Raw genomic sequence first — 25,484 nt, 5'->3', positions numbered from 1 at the left:
TTTTCTTTCTTTGAAAGATATTTTTTGGACATTTTCAGCCTTTATTTTTTTGAAAGGACAGCTGAAAATGTGAAAGGGGAGAGAGTGGGGATGACATGCAGCAAAGGGCCGCTGGTCGCATTCAAACCGTGATCCACTGCATCGAGGTGTTAACCTCTGTACAATGGGGAGAGCAAGTATTTGATACACTGCACATTTTGCAGGTTTTCCTACATACAAAGCATGTAGAGGTCTCTAACTTTTATCATCATGTGTACACTTCAACTGTGAGAGATGGAGTCTTAAACGAAAATCATATTAATTTGCATTTTATTGCATGACATAAGTATTTGATACATCAGAAAAGCAGAACTTAATATTTGGTACAGAAACCTTTGTTTGCAATTACAGAGATCATACAGTACCTGTAGTTCTTGACCAGGTGTTCCCACACTGCAGCAGGGATTTTTGCCCACTCTTCCATACAGACCTTCTCCAGATCCTTCAGGTTTTGGGGCTGTCGCTGGGCAATACAAACTTTCAGCTACCTCCAAAGATTTTCTTTTGGTTTCAGGTCTGGAGACTGGCTAGGCCACTCCAGGACCTTGAGATGCTTCTTATGGAGCAACTCCTTAGTTGCCATCTTCAATGCTCTTACTGAGGAAAGAAGCTGGTTAGCAAAGATCTTGTGGTTCATCACCCATCCATCCTCCCCTCAATACGGTGCAGTCATCCTGTCTTCTCTGCAGAAAAGCATTCCCAAAGAATGATTTTTCCACAACCATGCTTCACGTTTGGGATGGTGTTCTTGAGGTTGTACTCATCCTTCTTCTTCCTCCAAACATGGCGTGTGGAGTTTAGACTCAAAAGCTCTTTTTGTCTCGTCAGACCACATGACATCCTCCCAATCCTCCTCTGGATCATCCAGATGGTCTTTGGCAAACTTCAGACCGGCCTGGACATGCACTGGCTTGAGCAATTGGACCTTGCATGCGCTAATCCATGATAGCGTAGTGTGTTACTAATAGTTTTCTTTGAGACCGAGGGAGATTGACCGTCACCTTGAACTTTTCTAATAATTGCAATAATAATTCCAATAACTGTTGTTGCCTTCTCACCAAGCTGCTTGCCTCCTTGTCCTGTAGCCCATCCCAACCTTGTGCAAGTCTACAATTTTATCCCGGGTGTCCTTCACAGCTCTCTGGTCTTGGCCATTGTGACGAGGTTGGAGTCTGTATGATTGAGTGTGTGGACAGGTGTCTTTATACAGGTAACAAGTTCAAACGGGTGCAGTTAATACAGGTAATGAGTGGAGAACAGGCGGAATTCTTACTGATTGGTAGGTGATCAAATACTTATGTCATGCAATAAAATTCAAATTAATTATTTAAAAATCATGCAATATGATTTCTAGATTTTTGATTTAGATTCCGTCTCTCACAGTTGAAGTGTACCTATGATAATTACAGAACTCTACATGCTTTCTAAGGAGGAAAACCTAAAAAAAAGTAGTGTATCAAATACTTGTTCTCCCCACAGCCGGTCTGCCAACTCAGCTATTTGGCCGCCCTTTAGCCTACCTTTCTAAAACACTCTAACCCTAACCTAAATTGAGGACAACTTCGCTTGTTAGTGTAAGTGCAGTGATGATTTAAAGTCCAATAAGTCCTTCGTATAACCGTATGAATGCATGTCCTAGGCCAGGAAATTAACTAACAATGTAAAGATCAACAAGCCACTGACAGACATGTTCAAAGTTGATTAATTCAATAAATTATATTTTTTTTGTCCTAAACCCATTATCAAATTTGATCAATCAAATAGCATAGCAACATTTGCAGCATCCTGAGCCTTTTTGGTCACTAGGAAAACGTAGCACTTTTTTTTGCAACTTTCTCTGTCTCTCACAACTTCATTACAGCAACAAAAAAAAAAAAACTAGAGCCTGACCAATACAGGATTTTTACGTGTTTCAGGTTTTAACATTAACTGTAGAGATGAGTCATGTCTACAGACAATCTCACAGTTAGGTGGTATGTACTTGGCCTCTTTCTCTGACCTATACTAGCTGACCTGCACTGGGAGCACAAAAAAGGTTGTGTTAAGGAAAAATCAAGAAAAGAGGAACCAGTTATTGTTAACATCATCTAAAAATCCTAGTGTCCTCCCTGAAAGCTTTTTGCTCACTGGAAACTTGGCCAGCTGTGTGCTAACAGTTGCGTTTTGTGGTTGGTTAGATGCAATAGGCAGACTGTTGGTGAGTAGCAATATTTATTTAAAGCAACATGCTGTCAGCCCGTATAACATCACATAGTAGAGAGAGAACAGAGGGTGTGTTTGTGTGTGTAAATAGTGGGGGTTGGGAGATAAAAGAAGAAGAGTGACTATAGAAAACAGGGAGAGTGTAAATATGTGGAAGAGGAAGAGATGCATAATTTGAAATAGTAACATTGTGGTACTGTTTCAAGCTGAGTTAGCCAGAGATTGTTATTTGAGCTGCTGGAGGCAGTATTTCAATGTAAATTATAGGCATCTCAGCAGCCTACACAGCAGAGCCAACATCATTTACAGTCACAGAAGCTGTTTTAGTTGTCACTTTAAGTGTATAAAAGTCAGTTTATCAATCAAAAAGAAAACGCCATTTATGTTTTTATTTTAGTGAGTCCACCGACACCGTAATCTACACCTACACAAACAACCACGGTGGCTCATACCAGCGTCAGCTTTCCACCATCCTCTATCAGCATCTCGACTCTGAAATCCTGAACCCTGTGTTTTATTTCATGTTTTATAAAGTGTATTTACAGAAATCTTTGTTGATCGGCTGATCAAAATGGTGACGTAGGTATTTTACTCTCTCCACTTTATCCCCCAATAACTTTATTTTGCATTAATTCAAACTTTTTTTATTTTAAAAACTTGATAATAGGGCTGCACAATTATGGCCGAAAGGATAATCTCACAGTTAGATGGCTGATCATTATGAATGGGTCCATCACGGGTTGAATGGCGGATACACACGTTGTCTGTATCGTCACTGCGCTGCATTTTTATGAATTAGCCTATGATATTCTGGCCATGGGTCACATCTCTCGCCCAGGTCCAGCAGCTCCGTCTCATACGCTGGTAGTTACTCTACCAACTGAAGTTAGCTGCATTCAATAATATCTTCTGTGTTCTTCGCCGTGGCCGCCGCGATTGCAGTTACCCGTGGAAACACTGGTACAAATACAGGTTTGCCCCTCATATTTTACAATATACAATTAATAAAAATTAAAACTGTGGACAAATGTCAGAAGTGTGGACCGGTGCCGCGTGGAGAGTAAGAAGAGAGAGAGTGGAGGAGGGACAAACGTCCTGCAACTTCAGAAAACACAATGAAGTTGTCTTCTTAATTTGCTTGTGTTTTGTCTATATGTGTCATATGTCAAAGTTTCTAAAATACCTAATTGTAACAAAAGTTTCAGCAGTGGTTAAAATGTTTTTAAAGCTGACCTGATGTGTCTCTGTCTCTTACAGGCTACTACGCTGTGAAAGTCCCAGCTTTAAGGGTGTGTGGTAAACATCACTGTGCAGTGGGTGTCAGTAGCTGTGTGTAGCAGCGTTTTTCAGAGTCAGTGATGTCTTCAGAGCTGCTGGTAGATTTGGGTGAAGACCCTGCAACTGCACAGTTAGGACAGCTGAAGCTGACCACTGTAGAGGACCAGCAGTGGCCGGCTGATGAGTCTACTCTCAGCAAATCAGGTGAGAGGAATTTTCATATATATATATATATATATATATATATATACACACACACACTGTATATATATATTATAATACATTTTATTTAACAGCGCCTTTCTAAGCACTCAAGGTTGCTTTATAGACAATAAAAGACAGATACAAAGAACAGAAAAGTATAAACCGTTGTGAAAAAATGACAGGAACAGTGTATTTACAAATAAGCAAGCTGGAACAGGTGGGTTTTGAGTCTGGTTTTGAACAGGGGGAGAGAGTCGATACTGCGGAGGTCAGGTGGGAGTGACTTCCAGAGCATGGAGCAGAGCGGCTGAAGGCTCTGTTCCCAAAGGTGACAAGTCGAGCTGGGGGTACAGTGAGGTGGATAGAGGAGGAGGATCTGACGGAGCGGGAGCAAGGTTATGGATGGCTTTGAAAGTATGCAGAAGGATATTAAATTGTATTCTGAATTCTGATTTTTGAGGGAGGCCAAAAAGAAGGGAGTTACAGTAATCAAGGCGGAAGGTGATGAGGCTGTGGATAAGGATGTAGGCAGTGTGAGTGGTAAGGGAGGGACGGAGGCCGTAAATGTTGCATAGGTGGAAGTATGCAGACCGGCAGATATTATTTGTGTGACTGAAAGGATAGGGAGGAGTCGAGGATTACGCCCAGACTCTTGACCTGAGGGGAAGGGGAGACCAAGGAGTTGTCAATTGGTAGAGTGAAACTATTGAGTTTGGATAGGGTGGATTTGGTGGCTACGAGGAGGAGTTTGGTTTTATCACTGTTTAGTTCAAGGACTGTCAAGTCTTTAATTTCAAGCAAGCAGTTAGTAAGGGACAAGGGGGGTAACGAGGAGGTGGGTTTGCTGGATAAATAGAGCTGGGTGTCATCTGCGTAACAATGAAAATGAATGTTGAATTTGCAGAAAATACTAGTAGGTAGGTGATGAAAAGGAGGGCGACCAAGAACTGAACCTTGAGTAACAAATCAGTTGCCAATTGCGAGTAGTAACAGGGGAAGGGATGTGAAAGATTTGAGTTTAATAAACTGAGTGCGGTCTGAGAGATATGAGCGGAAACAGTCAAGGGGGGTGTGAGAGATGCCGAGAGAAGATAGTCTATTGAGGAGAATGGAGTGAGAAATGGTGTCAAAGGCCGCACTACGATCGAGGAGGATGACGATAGAGAAGTCCAAAATCAGCAGCTATGAGGAGATCATTGGTGATTTTTATTAGGGCAATTTTAGTACTATGGGAGGGGCGAAAATATATGTATATTTCTTCCTTTCTAGTTTGTTCTATTTGATTGCCTGTTTTATTGTTTATATTCTATTCTCATTTAAATATACATGTATATAGATTTTCTGTGTGACGCGTATATGTGGCTACACTATATTTTATTGTGCATTCCTGTTTGTATGATGACAATAGCTAATTCTGTAAATTCAGACAGGAAGCCTAATTAAACCTATAGATATATACAATATAATAGAATAATTTTATTACAACTCCAACCAAACAAAAAATGGTGTGTGTTTCAGAGACAGATATCTCCCAGCGCTTTGACGCTGGCTCTCCACACCTGCCCTGGGACCATCCGTTCTATGACATCGCCAGGCATCAGATCATTGAAGTGGCGGGTCAGTCCTCCAATCTTAAACCTTTTTTGTTTCTTCTCTTCACACCAATCCCCACTGTGACATTAATATATTGATACGTTAATATTGAGTTTGTCTTTTGTTTTTATCTTTTACCAATACTTCTTCAGACTAAAATGTGCAGGTTAATATGCAGAATTTGGACTTCTGTTTTTAACGGTAAGAACAGTCTGATACAGTGAAGGTAATGTTGAGGTTTCTTCATAAACAGGAGTTTTTTTACTTGCCACAGCACTAAATGCTTGCTCTTTGGGGAATTACTTGAATTGTTGGGTCTTTGTAAATTATAGCTACTCTATCTGTAAAGGCAGGAAGCCCGCCATTTTGAATTGAAAGTTTGAAATTTGTGCGATTTTGGCCATATTTCACATGTCGTAATTTAACGAACTCCTCCTGAATATTTAATTTGATTAACTTCAAATTTCGTCTGTGCCATCTTTGGACCTTAGAGATGAAGGAGATGAAGTGGGTTTAATTTGAGCGTAATTTGTCCAGTTGGCTCGAAACCTTTCAGGATTCATAAGACTCTAACCCTGACAACAAATAAAGGCTGATATTGGCTCAAAGTCATAGCGCCCCCTAGTGGCAACAGTTAGTAGACCTAAAAGTCAAGGTGCTATACTTTAGCAAACTTCTTATAGTGATTTCATCTGATGGATTTGAAATTTGGTCTGTACCATCCCTACACCTTTAAAGATGAAAAGTTATTAAAAGAAAATTTTTCGTCAAGTGGTGTGTTGGCCATTTTGAATGTTTAGCGATTAACGAAAAAGTACATAGTACATTGTCAAATCTGCTTGAAATTTCCCATATTCAACAAGGGTCTAGGACATACTGAAGACAGTTTTGACTTTTGGTCATAGGTTGGCAACAGGCAATGAAACTTAGAATGTGTGGTGTACTTGTGTTACTGAGCCGGCCCCTATACTTTAACCACGTCCATGCGCTGGGGCCACACGTTTAAGGTAGAGTCTTGTGTGAGGTATGAACTCAGCAAAGAGTTGGTTTGTCATTGGTTATGGTTTGTCCCGCCCCCTACGTTTAAGCAACTCCTTTCATAACTGGTGACCCATTTAAAATAGTCTTGTATGAAGCATCATTGAACTCATCATAGTTACCTTTTCATTTGTGATGATTTGCACTGCCCCATATGCTTAAGCCACACCCCTTTATTAATGACCCGTTTCTTATACACTATTGTGTGAGATATTATTGAATTCAAAAGAGAGTTCCCCGTTTTCATTGGTCTTGGTTTGGCCTGTTCCCTCTGCTTGGTCACGCCCCCTTTTACAGCTAATGAACTGTATGACATAGTCTTGTGTGAGCAATCATTGAATTCAGCAGGGAGTTCCGTTTTCATTGGTGACTATTTGTATTGTCTGAGTGCCGCGCAAATTCACGGTTGCAAAGAGCATTGTCCGCCAGTAACCCTGTTGCTTGCAGAGGAGCAAAGGCCCGTCCAACGCTGCTTGCAGATGTAATTGTGATTTGATACTACAAATTTAATTTAATTGATTTACTGTCTGTCTTTCTGTGTGTCTGTAGGTGATGACAACTTTGGAAGGAAGGTGATAGTCTTTAATGCATGCAGGATGCCACCACAGCACCAACTGGACCATCACAAGCTGCTTATGTAAGAACTAGTGTAAATCTAAATTCTGTATGTTTTTTTTACTGCTGCTAACAGACCTCTAGGCCCTGACACACCGAATTAGCAACTGTTGCCCTAGTTTGAGTGGTGTGTCCTGCATTTTCGCCATATGTTGGTTTTTGTCTGCCTTTTTTTGGCCGATTTATTATTGACTAAACCACCAATCCATCTGATTGGCAGTTTAGTACCCAAGGTCAGATATATATTTTTTTATATATTAAACATTCACAGACTTTTTGTAATAAAAGGGAGAGTCACCCACAGGCATGGACCTGGAGTGTGTACTAGGAGGACGGCGGCGTGGGACAGTTGGTGGGTAGAGCATGGAAGAAGCTTACCCTCAGCTCATCGGTGCCAAGGAGGACCCAGTTACCTTTGCAACTATGGAGGAAACCCTGCTGGGTGTTGTCTTCGATGGCAAGCTGTCTCTCACCGCATTGAGGGTATTCTATGAAGGAGAACCAGAAGCTGTAGGAGAAGAGCAGACTCAGGTCCTCGGCCCTGGAGATTTCCTGACCAAGGCTGATGATCAACCTTTGCCACAGAGCGGCCGAGCGCCCCCTTGGTCCATGGCATGCACTGTGGCATGCACCCCCTCCACGTCAGAAGCAAACCCGTCTCGCAGGGAATTACTTTTGTCAACAGGTGACAGTGAGGGACAAGTTGCCATTTTCTCCGCTTTACCTGCCTTATTACCAATTCCTGGATTTGGAGGGGATGGATACAGCAGGACTGACCAACATCCTAACAACATAAAAACAGGTGGAACACTGGCTTGCCACCTTGCACCGAAGTCCAATGTGTTGGCCGGCAGACCATCTCTTCCCAGTAAACAGTGTAGGTTTTCTGCCGCCCAGCTTGAGAAAATTTACCACGGCCACAGGCTCACAAGGCCTTCCTGAAAGACCAGCCACCAGTTGCCATCTCTCACCGGTGGCCATCTGCCACGCCCAAACTGAGATACCAACCCCAAAATGAAGCTCAGTACGTTTTTTTTCCATCCATTATTTTGTCATTCCCAAGAAGGATGGATGGCTCCATCCCATCTGGGATCTGAGAGCTTTCAACAAACACCTAAGGAAATTCCGGATGTTGACATTACAACAGGTGTGATTGGTGAGTCCAGTGCAGTACAATGGACCTAAAGGATGCATAGTTTCACATTCTAGTTCTGTGGAAACACAGACAATTCCTCCACTTTGCTTACGTGGGCACAGCTTGCGAATACCAGGTTTTGCCATCCAGTTTATTGTTCACCCCCCCGCATTTATACGATATACGGGGTGCTGCAGCAGGAACCTCTCTAGGGGTTTTACCATGGTGAGAGAATGGAGACTCCAACTGGCAGTAGTGGAATAGATGTGGGCATGGTTTGGCAAAGCCTCTGTAGAGAGAAAACGCACATTATCCTATGTGGTAATTTATAAGGGACCGGAGCGTGCCCCTTGAGTGTACCCGTTTCCACAAATGGCCAGAGACACATTCCCACCAGTGGCACTGATCACGACCACATTGCAGCGTGTGCGTCAGGCGAGACTGTCTATGATTCTGATCGTCCCCCGGTGGCCCAGAAAGGCATGGTTTGCTGAGATCAGGGCACTGGCAGAGGGAGAGCCCCTGTGCCTCCCAGTGGGCAGGGACCTGGTGTCCCAGGCTAAGGGTCAAATACTGCATCCAACGGCCAGACATTTGGGGCCTTTGTGCCTGGCTCCTGAGAGTGAGGAAAAAAGGGAGAAAGCTGATGACTACAGGATTACCAGATAATGTGATCGATACTATACAGAGCGCTAGTGCTACATCCATGCAAGATTTGTATGCTTAACCCTCTGAGCCAGAGACACTCGCCCACGAGTAAAAAAAGTACCTCTGATTCATAGTTTAATAACTTTTGAACCATACAAGCAATTTACTCACTTTCAGTTTGTTTAAATCCTGACGATTTCATGTTTACGGAGGTCTTTTCCCTGTCTATCTAGCCTCTACAGGGGATTTTCTATCCAGCCTGGAACTTCAGCCTCTTTGGGCTTTAAATCCATACTGTTATATCCAAGATTGATCAACTTTATGTCCATAATTCATCGCGTTTTGGCTCATTTCTGCCGCTGGCTTGCTCCTCCGTGTCTGCCCTGTCTCTCCTCTGTGACTCTAAACAGGAAATAAAGGCCCATATGCCCATATATGGGGGATAAAGTCACCCCTCTTGTATGGAAGGCCAGAGGGGACAAAAATGCCTATATACTCAATGAAAGGCCAAATTGTGCACTATTTAGACACATATTTGCTTGTATAACATTGCTGTGGGTGTAATATCAATAAATATGACATTATTATGTTATTATTGGCATAAGTAATGGTCATGTCATCAACGTCTTCACTTTGTTGGAAAAAATGCATGTATTTTGTCAACTGTATAAGTTATGATGATTATTTCTTCACAGTGTGACTCCCAAGACATATGAGAAGTGTTTTAGAATGGAAAATGGCTTATTCATTACTTATCTGTCTGTGGTATCAATACATATCTGGAAGATTAATTTTCCGTTTTATTTATTTATTTGTCTTTAAGGCCCTACAACCATTTTTAACATGCAAGTGACCTCACTGCAACCCAAATATTCTAATAACCCAGTTTGTTCTTAAAAAAATGATGTTCATATCTTGACTTTAAACAACAGGGTTGATGTTTTACAAGCTTTTTTATGAAATAAATCCAGACGGAAAATAAACTGTAAAAATTGCCTCAGGGCCCCCAGAGTTAAAGTGCTCATATTATGCCAATTTTCAGGTTCATAGTTGTATTTTGAGGTTGTGCCAGAATAGATTTACGTCGTTTCATTTTCAAAAAAACACCATATTGGTGTTGTACTGCACATTGCTGCAGCTCCTCTTTTCACCCTGTGTGTTTGGATCTCTGTTTCAGCTACAGAGTAAGACATCTCACTTGTTTTAGCTACAGAGTGAGACATCTCACTTCTGTGCTATCTTTGTTGGCTATCTAGGTAATGATAACATTAGCTAGCTAACTGTTTTTCCAACTTTGATCAGTATAAGGCAGGATTAGCTCTGAGTCTTCTTACAAGGGCACACTTGTGAAATACCTGCAGAACAATGACATGTAAGTTCTTTTGTAGATTATAGTGAGTTAGAGTGTGTTCTAGCAGTGTTTTGCCATTGAGAGCTAATGGGGTAAGCCTCTCCTCTCGAAGCGTAGCTTCCATGGCGCCATTTTAATGCTACAAAGCCATTTCCTGCAGTTAGCATCCCATTAATTGCCATTCACTTTGGCGCCATTTTGACAGTGAATAACTTTACATCTGAAGCGTTTCAAGACTCTAGTTCTCCATTGATTTTCTCTAAAGAAACACAACAATGTATAAAAAGCTCCATTACCTTGTACCTCACGTTATGGCTCCGTAGCAGACGTTTTTGTAAAAGTAGGCTAACGATTTTATCATAACCACATGACTTACATCGCAGAGTCGACAAATCACCAAATTGTCAGGAGAAGCACGCAGACAGTTTCAACTTACAGTACATCAGGTGTTTAGGTATAATTAATAATGTTAACTAGCAAGATAGTTAGCAGTAATTAGCCTGTGTCTATGTTATCTCCTAACTTATACCTACGCTCTCCGTCTCTGCCGATTGGGAATGATTAAGATTTCTCTTGGCACAGCTACAAGAAGATTTACAACTTTCAGACACGTTGCCCACCTCACAACTACGCCGTCAAGCTCAGTTGGAGGCTGCACTGTAACTCCTAACCCTCACCGGGAAAGTGCTTCTATTTTCCTTTACTGGTCTCCATCCAGAACAACGGGATCTGTTGGTCCGCTTCTTTTACTGTCTTTGTTGAGAACAAGCTAGCATGTTACGGTTAGCCCCCTCGTCTCGGCTAGTTACGTAGAAAGCCATGCAGATTTTGAACAGCTCACCCGGAGGCTGAAGGCAGACGACATTCAGAAACCCGTATCTCACTCAAAACAGCATGGAGAGTGTTTGGTCAAGTTTGGATGCGTGTGGAAGCACCAAAGATACAAAATAACAAATCCCAGAAAAAAGATTTATTTATTTTCATAATATGGGCACTTTAAATGGTGCAAGTTTGAAGCTTGGTGTGAGGGAAGAGGTATCCCACCTTTCCAGAGCTCTGTGGTGGACAGTCGTCCTTGCTTCAGAAATTACTAGAAATTGGCCTGTTCCTTTTCCACAATAATAGTTTATCCGTTAGCCATATTTGCCTGTCATTTAAGTTTTTTTAGGGACTTTCACCTGGTTCTCGTCCATTGGTGATGCGCTTCATGAAGGGGGTTTTAAGAAAACGAGAGTTTGAACCTGTTCATCATACAAAGCATTGACTTGTGAGCTGTCATCTTTCTCTCCACCCCCTTTTGCGTCTTCGGAAGAGCAGCGCTGGCACAATCTGTGTTCTGTGTACGCGCTTTGTATGTACAGTATATGGACTGCACATGGGAGATATGGCAGACCAATCAACTGTTTGTCTGCTTTGCTAGCTCTGTTAAGGAAAAGCGATGCTCAAGCAGCGCCTTTCTCAATGGGAGGTGGAGACAATTTCAGGTGCTTATGCTTGGGAGAATGCATAGTTACCCGTTGGAGTGCACGCCCACTACACCAGGGCCATGGCTGCATTTTGGTGCCCTCGTTAAAGGAAGATGTGGAAGATGTCTGCTCTACGGCGTGCTGGGCTTCCCATCACACGTTACTGAAATATGATTTTAGTTTTGAGACATAGAAAATGTCAGTGTAGGTCATGAAGATAGATTTAATCATAACAGTTATGGTAAAAATAATGCCTTACTTACTTGATCAGATATTGCTCCAGTTTCTATTGTGAAGAAAGAAAGGATACACAGACACCTCCTTTCAGATAACACTAATAACTAGTTATTAGCTTTTTGACTATTGCGAGGAACAGGAATTTTGAGTAGAGAGAAGTAAATCATATACATTAAAGGTTTTTAGCTGGAATCAAACGAGGTATATTTGTATTTAACCAGGTATAGTCTATGTTTTTGACTAGTTGCTTACACATGCTCATATGACCCTATATGAATCAATAGTACATGTTTTACGGAAGTCTTGTAGACATTATGGAACTGTTTTGAAAGTGTTTAAAAAACTTTTTAATGGGAAACAAATGCCTATTCAGATTTGTTTTTCTTCAAGTTACGTTTTTTCCCTACATATTTCACTATATGACAGCTTCTGTGTAATGCTGAAACACTAAGGAAGGTTGTGAAGATTTACTTCCTTGGTTTCTTACACACTTATCTATTTAAATGACAATTTTTTTTGCAGGTATCTTAAAGGAACACTGGATCAGTATGTTGAAAGTGACTACACTCTGATCTATTTCCATCATGGGCTGACCAGTGAAAACAAACCCTCTCTCAGCTGGCTACGAGATGCGTACAGGGAGTTTGACAGAAAGTAAGTTCAATAACATTATGTTTACAGACAGGGGCCTCACTAACAATCATTTCAGAACGGATTAAAGCATTAGTCATTCCTAAATTCTTCACTTTGATCCAGGCACGGCGCCAGATTCCAGTTTTGGATGGGCCAGACCAATTTTGGGTGGGCCTCAAATTAAACTTGATTTCAAATCACTGTTTAACCTAATACAAATGACTAATATACTGTTATATCATCTGTGCTAACATAATGGAGATTTCAGTAGCTTGATGCTCTTTAAATATGTTGTAAAAAAACATTGTACAAACGTTTCGTTGTACAGGACGACCCTATCAGCCCCCGCTCTCCTTGGTTCTGACCAGAGAGGAGCGAGTTGGAATCTCCATTATGCACAATACCTGGCTGCACTATAACGCAAAGCTCCATAGACCTACTGTAACAGTGGTCAGGCATTTAATATTTCCCCAAAACATAATTTAGTTCTGCTCGTATAACAGGAGGCCGAAGATTTCACAATTCTGTTTAGTTGTTTTTATGTTTTCAACAATACAGTTCAACAACACTGGCAGACAGTTTCATTCAATACTCGGGCACAGAACTTGTTCATTGACGTCATCTGTCGTGTAAAACGAGACTCAAGTTATTTCCGAAAGAGACAAACTGTTACTTTAGTGTGATTCATGTTATAACCATATTTAACAAAAGGAAATAAATCACATTAACAGACACAGCCTACATAACAAGGGGCACCAATGAGGGAAAAAGAACAACAGTAACAAGCTTATATAGAAATAGCAATGCGCCTGTAGATTTTCAACGGGTTATGAATCGATTATTTTAATATATCTCAATACAGATAGAGGAGCTTTCACACACCTTACTCTTATCCCCTCGTGGTAGGCCCACACAATTAAACTCGCTAAAAAAGACCTAGAAGAAGAAGGTCGCTTCGCGCACACACACACACACACACACACACACTGACACAAATTACAGCAGTAGTCGACGGGGTTTGCTCTTGAAAATATCAATGATTTCAACGAAGTCGAGAGTTACTGTAAGCTCTCTTTCATATGTCAACAGACATAGAGTCATTAGGCTTATAAGCATGGTGCGCCTGTTTGGTGTTTTAATCCGGTTGACGCTGGAAAAGACGCGTTCAACTGTACAGTCATCGGCAGTGTTATCAGAGCTTTTAGGTGCATAAGCAATGAGGACGAAAATGTTGTCATTGCATATGTCATTAGTCTGAAGGCTAGGGGACATTAGGACTGCTGCAGATGTCATGAGGCCATAGGTGTCCCTGTGGAATGTAGTGTTAATTAAGCTGGCAGTCTATTAGCGCGTTGGAAATGTTGCGCAGATCACTGTCATTTAATAGAAAAACAACTTTTTTTAAATTAAGTTTAAAACCATTTAACATTTAGACTATTTTAGCACAAATTATGAGATAATTTGCCATTTTTTAATAATGCTTTATAATTAAAACATTATTTTTTTAATGAAAATTTGTGGATGGGCCTGTTGAAAAGTGGGTGGGCCTAGGCCCGTCAGGCCCACCTATGACGCCGTGCCTGCTTTGATCTATTTAAAATAAACACTATGGGCCCTGTCTTCATGGCAGAACAGTGCAAGCAGTGCTTTGTGTTTTCTTGATTATGAAATTGGTTTTGCCATTCTGTGTTGTATTTTAGTACCAAGTACAGAGTGCACAGTACACAGATGGAAGTAGGGAATAGTGTTAATTTTGTCAGACTAGACTAAATATGTTCATCAACAACCTTTTTATTCCATGACTAAGACAAGACGATTACGAGACTGCAACAGCCGGAGAAATGTAGGCTATGCAACTGCTGACAATAAAACAACGTGCTGTAAAGCCCTGGTGCTTGTCTAACATGTGCTTGTGGCTCCATACGAAAACGTGTTTAACAACGTTGCATTCAACAAAAATCATTCAACAATATATACGTGTATAGTGTCAGATAATTATGACATTTCACTAATGTTTGAGAAGTGTAATACACCTTTTTCCTGAAATAATCTCGGAAAAAATTATTTAAACAAAAGGATTGTTTTGACCAAAACTAAAATTACAAGATTTTTAGTCAACTAAAACTTACAAAAAAAGATATTTGAATGACGAAATATGACTAAAACTAATAAGGAAATTTGGCACAAGACTAACTCTAAATTAAAAATAGTTGACAAAATGAACACTAATAGGGAAACCAAATACACCATTACATTAACCAAATAGCAAGTGCGTTTGGAAATTAGATTAGATGATACTTTATTCATCCCACAGCAGGGAAATTCCCTTGTTAAATGCCAGTATTAGTTGACCAATTGAGCATCTGTCGAACGGAATATAAATAACTTTCCTCTGTATGGAGAAAAACACTCGAATCCGTAGTGTTATTTTTGTCAGACGAAAATAAATATGTTCGTCAACGACCTTTTATTCCAGGACGAAGACGAGACGATGAAGTGACTTCACCAATGTACTGTACCAAAATGCTGACTAAGACTAAATTAACATGAATTATGGTTGAGAAAAAAAGATAAGACTAAAATGTTTTCATAAAATGCAAACGGGCGGGGAGGGAGGATATCCGGTTCGGCCTATTGCAGAAGCCGCTACAGCGTGTCTGAAAGGAGACAGGCTTTCAGGCCGCTGGTGAAGCCACTCAACAGCAGAACGGCTGGAGAAATGTAGCCTATGCAACTGCTGGCAACAAAAAACGAGCTGTAGAACCCAGGAGCCCCAGCTCTTATCTAACATGTGTCTGTACAGTTATATTTGCATGAAGGAAGAGGCTCTATTTAAAAATGTGTCTAAGTTGCATTCAACAAATATCAGTTGATATTATCAGGTAATTATAACATTTAACCAATGTTTGAGATGTGTGAAACACTATTTAACTAAAATATTTATCATAAATAATCTAAAAAAAACAAAATTTAAAAAAAGACATGTTTCACTCACCGATAAAAAAAATACTAAAACTAGACTAAAATATGAGACTTTTAGTCAACTAAAACTTGACTAACATAAAGATATGTGAATGACTAAAACTAACAAGGACATTTGGCACAAGACTAAGACTAAATTAAAAATAGGTGACAATATTATCAACACTACATATCAGTTTACTTGAAAGTCATTCTAAGTCGATAACACTTTATAATAACCATAATTAATAGATGGTAAATTGATAGTTCATCTTTAGTTAATTGTCATTTAACTGTTAGCAAACCGTCAGTTTAATGTTAACAAGCAATTCAATTATAATTAATAAAATGGTAGTGCTGTATTACGTATTGGGTAATTATTAAAACGTTTGTAAACCATTTTTAAAACATCTATAAACATTACATACATAGATTGACCAGATATTCCTAAAACTCTAAGGGTTACTAGTTGGTTATTGAAAAGTTTCAACAGATTACTAAAATACCTTGTTAAATAGTTGAGAAATACTTTGTAAACCATCTATAAACATTATCTGGATGGCTATTGTAAAGTTGTGACTGATGTTTTTCATAGTTAGTTATTGGTTGGTAAGTGCTTGGTAAAGCACTGATACCTGTTTTGCCCTCCATTAAATTATATATAAAAAGATCTAGCTATATATACATACATATATACAGTACCGTGCAAAAGTATGTACACTAATAATGCGTTCAACCACATAATTGATTGTTTTAATAAATTTACAGAAAGAAAAAACAAATATTTGGCCTTACTACCCTTTGCCTTCAAACCAGCATCAATTCTTAAATGCACACTTGCAAAAAGTCAGGCAATGTTGAGTATTGTCGATGCAGTGGTAGGCCGAGGAAACTTCATCAACATCTATCATCAAACTTATTTTCCTTTTTATAATCGTAAGATGTCCAGCAGTGACATCAGCTCAGAACTGCCAGAAAGCAGTGGGACCCAGGTTTACCCATCTACTGTCCAGAGAAGTTTGGCCAGAAGTGGTCTTCACGGAAGAGTTTCAGCCGAAAAGCCATACCTCTGACATGGAAACAAGGCCAAGCAATTCAACAATGCACAAAAACATAAGAACTGGGGTGCAAAATGGCAGTAGGGGCTCCGGACTAATGAGTCAAAATTTGAAATATTTGGTTGTAGCAGAAGGCAGTTTGTTCACCGCAGGACTGAAGAGCTCTACTATAATGAGTGTCTGCAGGCAACCGTGAAGCATAGTGGAAGTTCCTGCAAGTTTGGGTCCGCATTTTTGCACATGGAGTTGGATATTTGTTCAGGATTAAAGGTGTCCTCAATGCTAAGAAATATAGGCAGATACTTATCCATCATACAATACCATCATGGAGGCCTATGTTTGGCCCCAAATGTATTCTGCAGCAGGACAACGCCCCCAAACAAACAGCCAAGGTCTTTAAGAACTATCTTCTGTGTAAAGAAGAAGAAGTAGTTCTGGAAGTGATGGCATGGCCCCCATAAAGCCATGATCGCAACATCCTGGAGTGTGTTTCTGGATTAACCGGATGCTTCGCGCCGAGACATCTACCGCCGGTTACTGCGTTGCGCAACTCTGAACCTCCTGCCGGCTGCTGCGTGGCGCAGCATTCTGTATTTGCCTTTCTTGGCACTCAAGGACGCTGCACAGGGAATTCATATATTAAACAACAGCAAAACAAATACTATACAGCAAAACAAATACTAAACAACAGCAAAACAAATACTATACAGCAAAACAAAACAAATACTATACAGCACACTATTCGGTTTAGGTAGGTGGTAGACAGCAGCAATGATGGTTGGAGTGGGGCCAGACAACTTGCAGACACCAGATTTAAAGGAGCTGGAGACAGGCACAGACACCGGCGAGACTTTCTACTTCTCGCGGTTGATTATTGCGAGACCTCCTACCCAGACACAGCCACAGGGTTGACAGATGTAAACAAATCCACTAGGAGTGGATTCGTTGAGTTCAGAAAAGTCGTTGGGTTGTTGCCATGTCTCGGTTAAACAGAGAAAGTCTAGCACACAATCGGAGATGAAGTCCTGGATGAGATACACATATATATACTTTATTTATTAACTATTTAACAAGGTATTATAGTCTCTGTTGCAACTTTATAGTTAATATTCAGACAGTGTTTATAGACATTTTACAAACCAACTAGTAACCTTTAAAGTGTTTGGAATATCTGGTCCATCTATCTACGTAATGTTTATAGATGTTTTAAAAATGGGTTCGTTAAGGCTTACAAACATTTTTTAATCATTACTCGATACCTAATATAGTATATGAGGGACATGTGTGTACCAAACTGTTAATTTTCAGCACTATTAATATTTTATGAATTATTATTCAATTGTTTGTTAACAGTAAAATGACGGTTTGCTAACTGTTAAATGACAATTAACTTAAGATAAATTAACAGTAAATCTCCCTTCTATTAATGATGGTTACTATGAAGTGTTCCAACGAAGTCATGCGTCCTTATATGAATGAGTTAATATAAGAGAAAAAATGTAATTGTGGATTTCCCCTAAAGTAAAAGTTAAAACTAGGATAACAGCATAGAGCCACAAACACAAATATCATCTGTATGTCTTTTCAGGTATAAGAAGAACATCAAGGCTCTGTACATCGTCCATCCAACCATGTTCATCAAGACTCTGCTGATTCTCTTCAAACCAATCATCAGGTCCTTTTTTTATGTAAAATTACTAAACAGTTTTTATGGATTTCAATTGACATACCTACATTTTAAACATTAGCTTGTCTTGAAACTTTTAGAGTATGAGTCATTCTTGTTTCATATTTTGCATGTTCTTGGAATATTTCGACTAGTCCTAAGAAGTTTTGCAGTTTCAAACAATTCTCTCTACCCCCATCGTTTGACCTAAATTCTTTCAACATAGTATAGTATAAGGTGGTATAGCATGTAGTTTATTATAGTATAGTAACACAAAGTATAAATTCCACTGTGGGAAAAGCATGCGGTTAAACAATCACTGGCATGTGTTTCCATAGAGTACAGTGGTGTGATTACTTGTTACTTTTAAAGGCCAAGACACACCTAGCCGACAACCAGGAACTAGTGGTGATGAAGTCCAACTGTGGCATTGCCTCACTGTTTGTTCAATTTTATTGCTGCAAATGTCAAGCAGACAAACTGACTTAGTGCCTGTGTAGCGATACCGTATTGCCACTGAAAATATTGCAATACTATGCTGTATCAATTTTTCTTTTCCCCCCACACCTACATCCAATACGGGTTATATCACATTTTTTTAAACACCGCCATTTTACTAGCCCACTCCTGGATTGACGGCACCCCTGCATTCTTTCATGCCCTTAAAATAATCTGTCTGGCTATCATAAAACTAGCCTGGACCCAGCTTCTTATGTGTTTATACATCCTGCTTAGGATTGACCCATCTTCCAGAACAAATAATCTTGGGCTTAATGGAACCTGGGTCCCGCAATTCAACGTAGGTTATCATGTATCCTTTTTCCAAGCCCTCATCACGGAACTATAGCACATTTCCAACAATTTGGTGTGCCTTTCAGACCATTCAAAAATTCAACATTCTGCTGCCATTCGGAGCTGAAGAACTGGTTTCAAAAATCCCCACTAACAGATGGCAGAGTTGCAAATATCTAAACACTTGAGACCTAGGGATTGCAAATTGCTGCAACACATCCTCAATATCCCACCAATACAGATCCCCCAGTATAAGAATTCACGTTTCTGACCAATATCTCCACCAGACAGGAGATCTACTAATACATAACTTGTAACACTTAGTATTTAGATATGGATCCAGTTCAAACAGCTGTGAAAGATTATCGGATGTGTTTTTGCCTCACCATACAGTTTAACAGACAGGCATTGCAAGGGAGATAATGGGGCTAGAACAGATTGCTCAATACAATACCAGGGTGGGTATTCCTCAGGAGAAAGTGACCAGTGAGCCAGATGCCTTAAGTTAAAAGCATAGTAATAATACAACTTTGGCAGATTCAAACCTCCTTTATCCATCTGTCATTGTAATTTATTTAATTGTAGCCTTTTTTTTACCATTCCATAGAAATGTCTTTGTTATCCTGTCAAACCATTTAAAATATGACTTGGTAACCTGAATTGGACCAATTTACAGCAACTTTACAGGCGAAACGCAATACCATCGCTGCTTCCTAACCAAATGGAAAGCTGGCAAAAAAAAAGCAAACACTGTAAATGCGTAAATCACAACACTTTTCAGTCAGACTCAATATTATTGTATAATTGCACTTGTGCTTTCCATAAACTGTTGTTGCTTAAGCCTTAATAGGCTAAAAAAGTTTCCTGTTGCAGCCCTGGCAATAGGAAGCAATCGTTAAAAATAGAAAACCATACCGTAATTCAAACCAATGTGCGCATTGACAACACAAGGCTCAAGAAGCGGACAAATAGCCTATGCAAAATCATGGAGGCTGAACTCACTCAGCCAACATTTGAATTTATTTTTATAATTATTAATTTAAGGGTGAAATCACCATTACCAAACCCGCGAGAATGAGGGGATGGGGGAATGTTAACGGGGTTGTAGGTCTCTAAATGTTTTAACTTTTATGCGATCAATTCTCTCTCTACGCGAAAGCACATTTCTATCGCCAGATGAGTGACTATTTTGTTGAGCAAATTGTTTAAAACCAGTGGCAGATGAAGGCAGGCCCGGATTGGCTAATCAGGAGCTCTAGGATAAGGAACATTCAGACTACACAAACAAAACAAGATACAAAACATGTACTTTTTTATAATGTGAAGACTTTAAAGAGTTATGAAATTGATGCAAAAGTAGCAGCAGGAGAAGTTTGTGGGACCCTGTGGATAATTAATTATTTAAACAGTCATAGTTGGCAAAGCACAGGTGTTAAAATTCAATTCCTGGTGTTGTGCTTGCTGACTGGGGGGGGGGGGGGGGTACTTTTAACCATTTAACATTTTATTTTATCACTTTATTTTGTCATTTTATTTTATGACTCTTATTTCATTGTGGCGAGGGAAACAGATTTTAGGTCCATTGAAACAACAGAAAATGATCCCTATATATCTTAAATATTGTTTTGAAATATAGAATGAGAGGTTCAGGCAAATCACATACAATGAGAAAGTTACAATTGTAAGCTATTAGTGTGTGTCATTTTCTGCTGTCCATTTCTTAAAAAAAAAAGAAATTGTAAACATTGTCAATCAATCAACCCTGTTTCGATCTAGCATCTGGCGATATTGTCACCATTCTCACGGAATGTAAATGCAGCAAGTTATAAGATAATTGAAGAGCAATAATTTGCTGAATTGGTCTTCTTTTCCTTTCTTTGTAGTTTTAAGTTTGGCAGGAAGATTAACTATGTGAGCTATCTGAGTGAGCTGGAAGATGTGGTGAAGAGTGAGCAGTTGCTTATTCCTGCCCGTGTCAAAGAGTAAGAGCTTGTGTTGTACTCCAGATTCTGTTTCACAAATCTACTTTGAGTTATACACAATAAATATTTGCATTTAATTACCTGCGACATCCAATGTATGCATTTTAATTCTGTTCTTCTAGTGAAATTTTATTTTCTGTATCCTGTTACATATCCACCCAGAAATAATTTAAACCTACATATATTTACTATCCTTTAGGCACAATTATTGTACGACTTTAACATTTTTAATCCACCTGATCTTTCTTAAAATTCAAAGCAGTTGATAATCTTTGTCTCTGTGTCAGGTACGACAACAAGTTAAGAGCCTCACTTAAACCAACCGTCCAGCCTCCCATGTCTCCTCCTCACAGCCCTCCCCCTCCCAGCCAGGTGTTTGGGGTGCCGCTTGCATTGTAAGTTACCACATCTCTGTGTGTGTGTGTGTGTGTGTGTGTGTGTGTGTGTGTGTATATATTGTATACTGTGAGGAAAATAAGTATTTGAACACCCTGCTATTTTGCAAGTTCTCCCACTTAGAAATCAAGGAGTGGTCTGAAATTGTCATCGTAGGTGCATGTCCACTGTGAGAGACATAATCTAAAAAAGAAATCCAGAATTCACAATGTATGATTTTTTTAACTATTTATTTGTATGATACAGCCGCAAATAAGTATTTGAACACCTGAGAAAATCAATGTTAATATTTGGTACAGTTGCCTTTGATTGCAATTCCAGAGGCCAAACGTTTCCTGTAGTTTTTCACCAGGTTTGCACACACTGCAAAAAGGATTTTGGTCCACTCCTCCACACAGATCTTCTCTAGATCAGTCAGGTTTCTGGGCTGTCGCTAAGAAACACGGAGTTTGAGCTCCCTCCAAAGATCCTCTATTGGGTTTAGGTCTGGAGACTGGCTAGGCCACGCCAGAAGCTTGATATGCCTCTTATCATTGTCATGTTGGAAGACCCAGCTTCGACCAATTTTCAGTGCTCTAACTGAGGGAAGGAGGTTGTTCCCCAAAACCTAGCAATACATGGCCACGGTCATCCTCTCCTTAATACAGTGCAGTTGCCCTGTCCCATGTGCAGAAAACCCCCCCCAAAGCATGATACTACCACCCCCATGCTTCACAGTAGGCATGGTGTTGTTGGGATGGTACTCATCGTTCTTCTTCCTCCAAACACAATTAGTGGAATGGTCATGACCAAATGGTCATTGGCAAATTTAAGACGGGCCTTGACATCTGCTGGTTTAAGCAGGGGAACCTTCCGTGCCATGTGTGATTTCAAACCATGACGTCTTAGTATATTACCAACAGTAACCTTGGAAACGGTGGTCCCAGCTCTTTTCAGGTCATTGAAAATCATACATTATTTCTGGATTTTTTTTTTTTTTAGATTATGTCTCTCCAAACATGCTTATACACCAAAAACTCAATCACCCTTAGCAGTTTTTTCCTTGGCAGTGCCGAGGCTTTTTGCACTTACTTTTGCCCGTAGCAAGGTACTAGTCCAGTTTGAATTCCATCAGACTAACGACTCAAGCAATATGCGAATAACAGACACATAGACAGATGTTCCTGTAATGTATAGATAGATAGATGATAATTTCAAGGTTAACATGTATTTAGTAAGATGTGCGTTTAAAAAGATGGAACACTTGAACATGTCTAAGCCTCAGTATGTGTGTTCAATCCAACTTGTGGTTTGAGACTAATATTTTTTGACAGACAGACAAGATTTGAACCTCTGAACACCAGTCTCACAAAGATGTACAACTGGCATGTGCTGTAGCCACTCTCCACACTCTGCATGCATGGAGTGGTCATTGAAAGAGAGAGAGGTTTGGAACAATGACACTTCCAAAATACCAATGAACACAGGGGTAATACGTAACATACTGGTAGATTAGTATCAGTAGTAGCAGTATTAGTTATTAGTTGTAGCAGTAGTATTCAATTGAGTACATTGCTCAGCTAAATGTATCAGTGGAGGCTATGTGCAATGAAAGACGTATCCTCAAATGGAAGTTGCCTGTCCGCTGCAGTCATGTTGCATGCACTGTCAGTGGTCAGTGTGCTGACTCTATGTTCAATGTCCTGGCTGGCATCTGTCTTGGCTATCTGTCTTGGCAAGTACCGACATCATTGGTCGGCAAAAGTCTCTTGAAATTCAAATGTTCTTTCTACATTCTTTCTAGTATTCGGGCCCGAGCACCGAAGGCGTTTGTCGAGGAGGCCCTGTTGAAATTTTCTCTGAAATCTTCTACCTTATTCTTATGTGTTTGAACACATATACCAGGTGTTTGGGGTACGCCAAAACGCAAAAATTGATAAGCATGTTGGACTTGGTGAAAATTGCAATCTCGGAACTGTGTACCTAACCCCCCCTTTTTCTTTTGTAATACTTATTTTATTCCATGTTCCATGCATTTCTCTTACATACATGTTGACCCTGGAAAAGGAGTTGCTTCAATCATGTTGTACATGTGTATAATGACAATAAAAGACATTCTATTCTATTTTTAGTGCAATGGATCTGGAAAAGAATTTCTATTAAGCTAAAATCTAACCTCCACCTGAATTTATCAGCAAGCCTCTGGCTGAACCCTACGTCAAAAATTAAGGAGAAACCATTTCTTGGGAAAAGTGGTGCTAAGAGATATATATGTGTTAGAAGAAATTATTATGGCACTGAAGCAACAATTTGGTCTCCACTGTGTGTGCGTGCGTGTGTGTGTGTGTGTATCAGGCTCAGGCAGAGGAATCCAAGTGGCAATCCAGTTCCTGTGGTGATGACGGACACCATTAGTTTCCTTTCCGAGCAAGGTAACTCTTGTAAATCTTGTGGAGGGAGAAACACAAACATAATGCACTAACAAAATCATTTTCAACACACTGTTATCTCAGTAAAAACTGTGTGTGCATGTGCGCTTCAGGATTGGAAATTGAAGGGATCTTCAGACGGTCTGCCAATGTGACTCTTGTGAAAGAGGTCCAGCAGAGATACAACTCAGGTAGGATCAACAGGCTTTCTTCTACAGCATTTTGCCAAATCAGGTCACCTCTTCAGCACAGCTCTGGGGTAGTCATGATAATCACGGTAACTGGTCCGAATGTTTTATTATGTGTTTATAACAATATGAAATTATAACAGGAGTTGTCTGACTTTACACACTGAAACAGCAAAAAAAAAAAAGTCAACCGTATAAAGTTTTTGGATTGGTGCGGTCCAAGATGCCTGATTTTGCGCGAGCTTTTGTAAAAAATTGCAATAAAGTTGTATTTTTGTTGCAATGAAGTTACAAGAGGCCGTGTAGTTTTAATTTTTTTTTTAATTTTTTTTGTTCTAAAAATAAAAATAAAACCTGTTTTAAGGGGGTATACAATTACTCTGGATTGACTTTTCCTAGTAACCTTACTAAAAAGGTGGACAGCCGGTTGCTAGCACAGAAATTATAGTGCATTAGTGGTCCGGCGGGAGCCAGCTTTCAGGCCCTGGTAATATTGGCACAAACATTTGACCTAATACCAGCTGGCCTGGTAACTAAAGGCCTGGACATATTTGAACACATTTGAGGAGGCATATAATGTTGGGAGGAACTGATGCTTGTGTAGTGGTAATCATTTAATAAAATGGATGGGACTAAATTTTCTTTAGTAAATAGTGAGAAATGTGTGAGAAACGCACAGAGATCACTTGTCACATAAGAGTCAAAACTGGCCAGAAATAACTTTGAATGTTCCCTTTAAAGTTAGCTATTCTGAAGTCACATCACATCGCTGGATGTTTTTGTTTTTTTTTACATTTTTAGCTTGTTAGTATCTAAAAAAAAAAAACAGAATTACGTTAAGAGTTAGACGCCTAACAGCAGTGGCTACTCACTGCTAGTCCCAAGGACAGTATTGTCACTGGGAGAGTCTGATATTGCCTGACTCTAGATGGTAAAACGGAGGTCACATTAGCTTTAGCTGATTAACCCTGATTTAACCCTGGTGCTCCTGAAAATCTTCATCATAGAAACTGCTACTGCAACACACAGTAAGCTACTTGTGCTAGTTAGAAGCTAGTTAACGCTAAACATGACGTTGCTCCAAACATGCTCTTACAGCCTGATCTGGGCTAGGTATGGTTGTTAGGCCATGTGACTTCCTATAGCCAGTAATGCCAACGATAGGATAAGAGACAGCCGCATACTGTAAATTACGGTAAGATAAATGAATTAATAGCATATTACGGTGAGTTTAAAATTCCTCACAGCCTGTGAGGAGAAGGTGACAAGGTTGATGGTTGTGTGGCTTCAGCTCTGCATAATACGTGAGACTTATATAGCACTTTTTGAGTTTTCCTTTTTAGGAATTTGCAGAAACCGGGTGAATGAGTGCACTGGATTTGGGGTTATGATGGACTAAGGGAAAATAAAATGAATTGGATCAACTTGACTTTGGATCAAGTTTCTCTTCTTATTGCACATGTGTGTGTGTTTTGTAGGTGCAACAGTGAATTTCAGAGAGATGGAAGACGTCCACTTGGCTGCTGTGATTCTGAAGACATTCCTGAGGGAACTACCTGAACCTCTGCTGACCTACCAGCTCTACAACGACATT

The 25,484-nt window shown here is 39.9% G+C and overlaps 1 protein-coding gene across 2 annotated transcripts in view; it reads left to right on the top strand.

The window, feature by feature from the left end:
- Positions 1 to 25,484, top strand: part of arhgap1 (Rho GTPase activating protein 1) — a 37,770-nt gene that overhangs the window by 2,995 nt on the left and 9,291 nt on the right. The window contains exons 2-12 of one of the 2 annotated variants that reach the window (XM_034864222.1): positions 650 to 652; positions 3,499 to 3,723; positions 5,242 to 5,340; positions 6,904 to 6,991; positions 12,329 to 12,460; positions 18,047 to 18,133; positions 20,800 to 20,898; positions 21,186 to 21,293; positions 23,629 to 23,705; positions 23,816 to 23,893; positions 25,369 to 25,483. In XM_034864222.1, the coding sequence (XP_034720113.1) occupies positions 3,600 to 3,723; positions 5,242 to 5,340; positions 6,904 to 6,991; positions 12,329 to 12,460; positions 18,047 to 18,133; positions 20,800 to 20,898; positions 21,186 to 21,293; positions 23,629 to 23,705; positions 23,816 to 23,893; positions 25,369 to 25,483 (1,007 nt within the window). In that variant the 5' untranslated portion in view covers positions 650 to 652; positions 3,499 to 3,599. Of the gene's footprint in view, positions 1 to 649; positions 653 to 3,498; positions 3,724 to 5,241; positions 5,341 to 6,903; positions 6,992 to 12,328; positions 12,461 to 18,046; positions 18,134 to 20,799; positions 20,899 to 21,185; positions 21,294 to 23,628; positions 23,706 to 23,815; positions 23,894 to 25,368 lie in introns of both variants that reach the window. The other variant, XM_034864223.1, reaches the window with a different exon arrangement.

This window comes from Etheostoma cragini, chromosome 24, assembly GCF_013103735.1.
Source record: "Etheostoma cragini isolate CJK2018 chromosome 24, CSU_Ecrag_1.0, whole genome shotgun sequence".
Classification (NCBI taxonomy): Eukaryota; Metazoa; Chordata; class Actinopteri; order Perciformes; family Percidae; genus Etheostoma; species Etheostoma cragini.
The sequence above is the reverse complement of the archived record's forward strand: the minus strand, read 5'-3'. Positions and strand labels throughout refer to the sequence as shown.